Raw genomic sequence first — 10,000 nt, forward strand, 5'->3', positions numbered from 1 at the left:
AGAGAGAGAGACTTATATTCAGCGTCTGAAACCAACACAAGTTTCCAGACAACAGGAGTGGGATTGGAGATTCCTGAGTTGCAGGTTTGAACGCCACTGCCACCCTGCGAACCATAAAAACACCTGCCGTGTGCCTGTGTCCTACGGGTGCTGCCCGGTGAAACCCCTTCCCTAACGTACCTGGTTTCTTGCTCCTACTCGCCATGGTGGTCCAGGGCTTCTGGTCTCTCTCTCTCTCTCTCTCTGCACCAGCTCGGTGACACCGGACCCCCTAAACTCAGTCTAACTGTCCGAGTTCGTCACGTGAAAATCGTACGAGGTTCGATTTCACTGACACACAATCCCATCAGCTCCTTCTGCTTGTGCCTGAGCACTAAGCCCGTATCACCGGGTCATGTGACGCCTCTTTCAACACTAATCACTAATCACGTATTGTGTTGGTAACCTGGTAGTTCACGGAGGTAATGGACCCTGTACTTTAAAACAAAACTGGGAAATAACAAAAAATTAATTCCACAAGGCTCCAGCAACGAGTTCACAGGAACCATAACATCCAAAGAATATATCTAAGAAGAATATATCTGCGATATATTGCAATGTATTACCTTTTCCCCAATTTCTACATCCCATGTGCCATTATTATTAGATCTGTGCATAATTTTTCACTTGGGCAATTTACCAACTCATGTGTAATTTATTGTATAATACCTATACTATAGTTATACTATAATACCGTTTGCTATATCTTGTACACTTCTCTATCTTCGCTCTTATTTTTGCTGTTGCAAACCGCAATTTCCCCACTGTGGGACAAATAAAGGTTTTTCTTATCTTATGACGTCCCCAAAAGGAAACTTATCAACATGTGTTTCATCTAAAAAGAACATTTCTCTGTTTGTTCATCTCACTTCAATGTTGTTACTAAAAAAAAAAAAAGGGACAAACTGACCAACACACATGTAATATATAATATATAATAATAGATCCATACTTGGCGCCTATGTATCGATAAAGTATTGCAACTGAAAATATCTGGATACTAGGCTGTATCGACCCCCCCCCCCCCCCCCCCCCCCCACCCCATAGAATGCAATGCGACAAAGACGATTTCAATGGAGTCAAAATGTCAAGAATCGTGAGAATAAAGTGCAAACGGTGAAAGTAAAGTTAAAAAGTTGTCAAGCTTTAGACTTGATGGTTATGGTTTGGGGAGGAAGAAGCTCAGTTACAGGGGGTTGGGTTGGAAACCAGAGGGTCGCTGTTCAAGTCCCCGTATGGACCAGAGACCAGAGTCTGGAATGGTAGCTGGAGAGATGCCACTTCAACTCCAGGGCACTGCCAGGTGCTCTTGAGCAAGGCACCGTACCCACTGGTCCAGCAACTCAGTTGTGTGTGTGTGTGTGTGTGTGTGTGTGTGTGTGTGTGTGTGTGTGTGTGTGTGTGTGTATTTCTGGCCTATGTGTAGTGATTTCTAACAAAACAGAGTGTAAATTGTAATTTCTCCACTGGGGATCAATAAAGAGCACAAATTAAAATAAATTAAATTCCTGCAGCAGCAACAATCCTCCAAGTATGTGTTTCCATTTTAACTTCTACTAAGGAATTGTTCTGCTCTTGTTCTTTTTGTTTCTTCTCGTTTTATATACCATATGTTTCTATCTTTTGTCTTTTATAATGTGACTCTAACCGGCCTAATGGACTGCAGATGGAAATTAGCCCTCGGGCTACAACCTGGCATATTTACATGTACTGCTGTACTTGTTCAAAAATGTGCATTGTCCTGAATTAATAAATAAAAATAAAATCAATAAACGCAGATCACTAACTGGTGTTATGACACAGATCGACCACTAGATGGATCCCAACGCAAAGGAATCATGGGAGAGTTACTGAGCTGCTGCCATGCAGTTCAGCAACTATTAATATCTCATGCAGAAATAAAACACAAATCCCTTTATTAGACTATTATTGTCTTGTTGATAATCGATTTGCATTCGTTGCATGATTGGATGGTTGTGTGTGGTCTTTACAACAAGCAACACGTCAACAAGACTATTGTCATATCTTTGACATGTTGCAGATGTGTGTCTCTTTGTGTCCAATAAATACAAAAGAAGACTGACGCACTATAACGCGTCAACACACATGAGAACCTGTAAGGTAAAGCTCCACCTTCCTCCACCTTGTCTCCACAGTAACCAGCCCCCACCCTGGTGGTGCACCCTGTGAATCCGAGGGAGGAACCAGAAGCTAACAGCAGGAGGAGGAGCAGCAGTGGAAAGAGGAGAGCTTCAACGTCACACTCCAGAAATGAAAGTTAAGATTGTCAGGGTGTCGGCCGCGCTGCAGTCCAGACAAGTCTCTGTTTCTCTCTGGAAGACAAGTCAAAGGGACTTCATCAGGTCTTTGTCCACAGCCCAGCAGAGTCTCTGGACCACTGGTGAGTCCAGCTGATCAGATTTAACTTCCTCCAACCAGGATTACCACTGAGCTCCAGCTCTGCTCAGGCAGGACCTTCCTCTCTTTTCCTTTCTGGTGAGATGTGGAACAACATGAGGACGGCTGGTAGTCTGCAGGCCGGTCTACAGCAGCCCCCTTTAACAGCTGGAACCGGTCTACAGCAGCCCCCTTTAACAGCTGGAACCGGTCTCTCTGGGGCCTCTCGCAGGACTTTAGGAAATGTTGTAAAAGTTAATAAGTTAGTTACGTAGTGTTGAAAAAAGGGAGAAAACCATAAGAAGAAGTGTTGGTTTATTTGGGTTAACCAGTGTCTCTGGGCAGCTCTCAGGAACTAGGAAATGAACGTTTGTGCGTTTCCGTCCGTCGACTGATCGCCTGCTGCTTCCTCTAATGCCTCTGGCATTTTCAAAATAAAAGCTTTCAAACGGAGAACCAGTGGGAGGCTTTTAATGTGAATGAAACATGTTCAAGTACGCAGAGCTTTGTTAGCAGTATAAATACACAGACTAGAGACGTTCTGATACAAATACCAGTATCAGGAAGTACTGGGGTTTATGCACCAATCTGATGCCAATAATAAAGCCCTAAAGGAAATCTATGTTAAAGTAGATTATTTATGTTCTTTTCCAGTTAGAACTGACTGTCAAACTGGATAAAAAAATTAAGTTATGTGGCTTTCATTGTTATGATTGTTCATGTTTCACAAAGAGTTCAACCTGAGCCAGACCGACAAAGATAGAAATCATATCACATCCATACAGCGAAAGTAGTATACAGCTGTTAAAATATAATAAAATATATGTCACAGTGGGCCGATACTATCGGCCAATACTAGGCATTTCTTGATATATCGGTATCGGCATTTATAATGGCCGATTTTTTTAAACTATGCAACGTCATTTATAATGACAACTAAATGAATCTGATCAATGAATATTTAAAAAATTAAAATGGACGGTCTACCGTATTATGAGTGATGGCATTGCATAGTCTGTCCACCAGAGGACGCTCTACAACGTCCCTGTTAGTGATGGCGTTACATAGTCTGTCCACCAGAGGACGCTCTACAACGTCCCTGTTAGTGATGGCGTTGCATAGTCTGTCCACCAGAGGACGCTCTACAACGTCCCTGTTAGGGATGGTGTTGCATAGTCTGTCCACCAGAGGACGCTCTACAACGTCCCTTTTAGTGATGGCGTTGCATAGTCTGTCCACCAGAGGACGCTCTACAACGTCCCTGTTAGTGATGGCGTTACATAGTCTGTCCACCAGAGGACGCTCTACAACGTCCCTGTTAGTGATGGTGTTGCATAGTCTGTCCACCAGAGGACGCTCTACAACGTCCCTGTTAGTGATGGCGTTACATAGTCTGTCCACCAGAGGACGCTCTACAACGTCCCTGTTAGTGATGGCGTTGCATAGTCTGTCCACCAGAGGACGCTCTACAACGTCCCCGTTAGTGATGGCGTTGCATAGTCTGTCCACCAGAGGACGCTCTACAACGTCCACGTTAGTAATAGTGTTGCATAGTCTGTCCACCAGAGGACGCTCTACAACGTCCCCGTTAGTGATGGCGTTGCATAGTCTGTCCACCAGAGGACGCTCTACAACATCCCTGTTAGTGATGGTGTTGCATAGTCTGTCCACCAGAGGACGCTCTACAACGTCCCTGTTAGTGATGGCGTTGCATAGTCTGTCCACCAGAGGACGCTCTACAACGTCCCTGTTAGTGATGGGGTTGCATAGTCTTGTTGAATTAAGTTTTTTTTTCTTCTTTTCTTTCCCCCTTTGTGTAGATATGGCTGCTGCAAACTATCTGCCAACTGAAGATCAGTTTCAGTGCTCCATCTGTCTGGATGTGTTCACTGATCCTGTCACCATACCATGTGGACACAACTTCTGCAAAACCTGCATCACTGAACACTGGGATACTACTGACCAGTACCTGTGTCCGATGTGTAAAGAGGCTTTTAAGACGAGACCTGATTTTAGGATCAACACTTTGCTTTCTGAGATGGTCGCTCAGTTCAGACAGTCAGCTCAACAGAAAGCCAGCAGCAGCAGCTCAGAGCAACAAGTGTCCAAACCGGGAGAAGTTCCCTGTGACGTCTGCACTGGAACCAAACTGAAGGCCCTGAAGTCCTGCCTGGTGTGTCTGGTCTCCTACTGTGAGACTCACCTGGAGCCTCATCTGACCATGTCAGGTCTGAAAAGACATCAGCTGATCGACCCTGTGGAGAACCTGGAAGGCAGGATGTGTACGGAGCACGATAAACCTCTGGAGCTGTTCTGTAAGACCGACCAGACATGTGTCTGCATGCTCTGCACTGTTTTAGACCACAAGACGCATGATGTTGTTCCTCTGAAAGAAGGATATGAAGGAAAGAAGGCAGAGCTGGGGAAGACAGAGGCTGAAATCCAGCAGATGATCCAGAAGAGACGACTGAAGGTTCAGCAGATCAAACAGTCAGTGGAGCTCAGTGAGGAAGCTGCAGACAGAGAGATAGCAGAAGGTGTTCAGGTCTTCACTTCTCTGAAGGAGTCTGTTGAGAGAGGCCTGAATGAGCTCATCAACACCATCAAAGAGAAGCAGAAAACAAGAGAAAAACAGGCCGAAGCTTTCATCACAGAGCTGGAACAGGAAATCTCTGAGCTGATGAAGAGAAGCACTGAGGTGGAGCAGCTCTCACGCTCTGAAGACCATCTCCATCTTCTCCAGAGGGTCCAGTTCCTAAACACCAACCACCCTCCACCCACCAAGGACTCGACAGACGTCAGTGTTCGTCCATCATCATATGAGGGGACTGTGGTGAAAGCTGTGGCTCAGCTGGAGGACACACTCAGTGAAGAGATGAAGAAGCTGGTTGAGTCTGAGCTGAAGAGGGTCCAGCAGTATGCAGTGGATGTGACTCTTGATCCTGATACAGCAAATCCTGGTCTCATCCTGTCTGATGATGGGAAACAAGTACGTCCTAGTAAGGTTAAGAAGAATCTCCCAGACAACCCAGAGAGGTTTTCAGCTTGTACTTGTGTTTTAGGAAAACAGAGTTTCTCTTCAGGCAGATTTTACTTTGAGGTTCAAGTTAAAGGAAAGACTGAATGGACCTTAGGAGTGGCCAGAGAGTCGATCAACAGGAAGGGAATCGTCACAGCGAGCCCTGAGGATGGTAACTGGACTATAATGTTGAGAAAGGAAAATGAGTACACAGCTGGTGCTAACCCTTTAGTCCTTCTCTTTCTGAAGTCTCCTCCTCAGAAGGTGGGGGTGTTTGTGGACTATGAGGAGGGTCTGGTCTCCTTTTATGACGTAGATGCTGCAGCTCTTATCTACTCCTTTACTGGCTGCTCCTTCACTGACAAACTCTTGCCGTTCCTTAGTCCACGTTTTGAAGGTAGTAAAAACTCTGCCCCTCTGATCATCACTCCTGTCAGAGTCAACTAATCACTCATCTTATTTCATTTATTTTCGTTTAAGGGGATTCACTGCATGTGAATAGGAAAACTAATAGAAACTAAAACTAATAGAAACCTCCCTAGTTGATTACTTACATTAAGACAATTGTCTTTCGTATTTAAAGTTTTCAGAAATTCTGTTTACATATGCAAATGCAACCACATTTAATGCTAACTTGGTTGATTTAGGAAATATTTACAGGTGCAGAAAGACAAAGGGTAGTAAAATAAACACCTTTATGTGTATTTTGGATATTTTTCACCACCAGTCCAAAGACAACACGGGACAGCAAGGAAGCAAAACAGCCCAAAAACTAACACATGAAAATGTATGTTTTTGCCTGTAGTGAAGGTTAAACCTGTTAGCATATAATCAAACGAGTTTAACCACCCTCCACCCACCAAGGACTGGACAGAAGTCAGCGTCGTCCCATCATATGAGGGAGATGAAGGAGCTGGTTGAGTCTGAGCTGAAGAGGGTCCAGCAGGATGCAGTGGATGTGACTCCTGATCCTAAAACATCCTAATCTCATCTTGTCCCGTGATAGGAAACATATCCGTGTTGGTGATGTGAGAAAAAATCTCCCAGAGAGATTTTCTTATTTAACATTAAAACATGATTCCTTACATCATTCCAACAAGTATTGTTTTAATAGCTTAGTGTTCTATGTACTAAAAAGGGACGTGTACAGGCTCAGTTAAAGGGTCCTTGGCTTAAAGCTACATCGTGTAAGAATTTCTCCCATCTAGCAATCAACTCTCTCTCGCCACGCAGTTTTGAAAAGGTATTGCAGCTACGGTAGCAGTCATGCTTCAAAATGCGAAAGTGTACAAAAGGCCGTCTATCAGCCGCGCTTCACCCGACAGAAAGGAGAGAGAAAGAAGAAGAGACTGCAGCGGTCCGGAGGAAAATGAACTAGTTGGGACTAGGTGTGTAGCGTCCAGCTCCAATGTTCTCTCTTTTTTCTGATGATGCCAGCCTCTGGCTCTTTTCCATGTCCGTTTTCTTATTATGTGCAAAGAAGAAGAAGACTTTTTTGAACCGGGGCCAGGAAGCAACGATACCTGTTAGCAGCCGCTAAGAGTCAAACGTGAAAGGCGGAGCAGTACGTCCTGTATGTCCCTCACCAGCTAACGTAGTTCAAGATGGTGCTTGAACATGGAGCGTCTACCCCAGTTCATGCAAGTGCAAAAGTAAAATTTCAAGCCAATAGGAGCACTTGGAATTGATGGTGGTGTAGGGCTGCACAATTAATCGAATTTTAATCGCGATCACGATTTGGACTTCCCACGATCAAATTTGCGTGATCAAGCGATTATTTTTTATAAAGCGTCATTTCATTGAACGCTCCGGGTTTTTTGCAAAGCCAATCTCCCGCTCCGTAAAGCCGTCTGCTCATGAGCCAGTCAGAGTAGTTCACTGCACCCCGTGCAGCTAAGTTTCTAGATGTAGACAGTCACAGAGGACAGAGTAGCGTGAGGAAAACTCAACAGATAGCAGTCGGTAATACGTCGGTCTCAAGGTTTACCAGTTTACCAGTAAACGCAACACTTTGTCCCATTTGTTGTTTTTCAGACAACAGCAGTGACCAGTGCTAGTTAGCGTCTGTTAGCTGTTAGCTAGTAGCGTCTGTTAGCTGTTAGCTAATAGCGTCTGTTAGCTGTTAGCTCTTCTAGGACGCACCGGTGCTAATGTCCTCGCATCCGCTGCAATGCTGTTTATATGGATATGGTTTAATTTTGCGTTACATGACCCATTTCGTCTGTAAAGCCGTGCCTGTGTTGGATCTTTCTACGCTCTCTCGTCCTACTCTCTCTCCTCTTACTCTCCGCGCCCCGCCACACAGCGGCCGCCGGTCCACACTTCTGATGTATGTCTACAGTTTTAATTTTTCATTAACACAGCTGTATATTGTTAAGTATGAGGGGGCAAACCTGTATTTGTACCAGTGTTTCCGCGGGTAACTGTTATCGCGGCCGCTACGGCGAAGAACACAGAAGAAGTTTTTGAATGCAGCTAACTTCAGTTGGTAGAGTAACAGCGTGAGACGGAGCTGCTGGACCGAAGCCTGGACCATGGCCAGAATATCATAGTTCATAAAAATGCAGCACAGTGAAGATACAGACGTTTAATACACACGACGTGTGTGTCCGCCGTTCGACCCGTGCTGGACCCGTTCATAATGATCAGCCGTCTCTCTGTGAGTAGCGTCCATCACACCCCCTCTCGCAGTTATAAATAGCCCATGTGACAATAAAATTTGTTTTGGTTAAAATCAACAAATAATCGTGAGAATAATCGCGATCAAAATTTTGATCAAAATAATCGCGATTATCATTTTGGCCATAATCGTGCAGCCCTATGGTGGTGGTAAATATTCGTGAAAAAGGACGAGTTTGTGAACGACTACAAATGTTATACACTGGGGCTTTAACCCTCATGTTGTCCTGGGGTCAAATTTGATCAGTTTTTAAGTTGTTACTTTTCTATATCAGAAATATGGGAGGTCAAAAATGTCAAACAAGAAGACAAAACAGAGGAAAAAAAGCCAGACTTTCCAAAAACATTGGAAAAAGGGACTAAAACTACGATAAAAAAACCTGGAAGTAAGAGTCAAAAACTTTGGAAAACAGTCTAAAATGTTGAAAAAAATGACAACAACAATAAAAATGTTGAAGATTATTATTATTTTTTTTTTAAAACATACTACTTTCTTTTTTAAAGCAACAAAACAATGAGATAGGGACAACAAAAGGGTTTTTTTCATGTTGAGGGAAAGACAACACAAGGGTTAAAGCATCCAGAACATGTTATACTTGGTATGTAAGGGTTAATGGACAAGTTAGTAAATAGAAAAGATGCTGACTGATCCATCTTGTCTGAAAGCTGGTTTAGATCATTACTGGTAACTTTAGAAAGATTGCATACGTCTCGTACAAATGTTCATATACATCATTTGCAACTTACTTTATCTTTTTACTGTGGTGACTGATTTACACTTTAGTCTTAATATAAGTATCCCACAGACATATTTTGACTAAAAGATAACAAATATATCATAAGTCATAAGTAAATATATAAATAATATCTATGTATTTGTATGTATTTCATTGTGCCATACAGCTTCATCTAAGAGTACAGCCGGGTACACGCTAACAGAATTTTCTATCTTGTCTGAAAGTCTTTTGGTTTATTACTGGTCACTTTGGCCAATTATTTGTTTTTATGAATACTGGTAAGATTGCTTATGATTCAAAGAAATCTGTAAATCTGTGAATGAAAAATAAAATCTGTAAAATAAAGCAGTTGTTGTTAATCAGCAAACACTGAACACAAAAGCCTTGTAAGTTTTTCAAGTATTTCATTATTGCTACAGTTTAATGTTGTAATCCTTAAAGGGGCGCTATGCAGTTGTGGCCATTTCTCTATAGAGCCCCCCCTACAGGTTTCTCTATAGAGCCCCCCTACAGGTTTCTCTATAGAGCCCCCCTACAGGTTTCTATATAGAGCCCCCCTACAGGTTTCTCTATAGAGCTCCCTACAGGTTTCTCTATAGAGCCCCCCTACAGGTTTCTCTATAGAGCTCCCCTACAGGTTTCTCTATAGAGCCCCCCCTACAGGTTTCTCTATAGAGCCCCCTACAGGTTTCTCTACTGAGCTCCCTACAGATTTCTCTGTAGAGCTACCCCCTAAAGGTTTCTCTATAGAGCCCCCCCTACAGGTTTCTCTATAGATCCCCCTACAGGTTTCTCTATAGAGCCCCCCTACAGGTTTCTCTATAGAGCCCCCCTACAGGTTTCTCTACTGAGCTCCCCTACAGATTTCTCTGTAGAGCTACCCCCCTAAAGGTTTCTCTACTGGGCTCCCCCTTCCTACAGGTTTCTCTACTGAGCTCCCCCTTCCTACAGGTTTCTCTATAGAGCCCCCTACATATTTCTCTATAGAGCTCCCCCCCCCCCCCCCCCCCCCCCTACAGGTTTCTCTACTGAGCTCCCAAGTCATAGAACCATCCCAATGACTCTGGAGCTGTTCAGTTAAGGTAAATAAAGCATAGCTCCCCTTTAAGATTTCAGTCCTCCATTGATA

At 43.7% G+C, this 10,000-nt stretch overlaps 1 protein-coding gene across 1 annotated transcript; it reads left to right on the forward strand.

Annotated features, from left to right (window-relative positions):
• Positions 1-2,236: 2,236 nt before the first annotated feature.
• On the forward strand, positions 2,237-6,188 carry LOC116679298 (zinc finger protein RFP). Its single transcript, XM_032508973.1, has 2 exons — positions 2,237-2,440; positions 4,257-6,188. Exons 1-2 carry the CDS (start codon positions 2,311-2,313, stop codon positions 5,900-5,902), a joined length of 1,776 nt encoding a protein of 591 aa, XP_032364864.1. The 5' UTR covers positions 2,237-2,310; the 3' UTR covers positions 5,903-6,188.
• The last annotated feature ends 3,812 nt before the right edge of the window (positions 6,189-10,000 follow it).

Source organism: Etheostoma spectabile, unplaced genomic scaffold, assembly GCF_008692095.1.
Source record: "Etheostoma spectabile isolate EspeVRDwgs_2016 unplaced genomic scaffold, UIUC_Espe_1.0 scaffold00010188, whole genome shotgun sequence".
Lineage (NCBI taxonomy): Eukaryota > Metazoa > Chordata > Actinopteri > Perciformes > Percidae > Etheostoma > Etheostoma spectabile.

Coding starts and splice junctions, on each gene's coding strand:
- LOC116679298 (XM_032508973.1), top strand. CDS start 2,311: ATGAAAGTTAAGATTGTCAGGGTGTCGGCCGCGCTGCAGTCCAGACAA. Junction 2,441..4,256: donor GCAGAGTCTCTGGACCACTG/GTGAGTCCAGCT, acceptor CCCTTTGTGTAG/ATATGGCTGCTGCAAACTAT.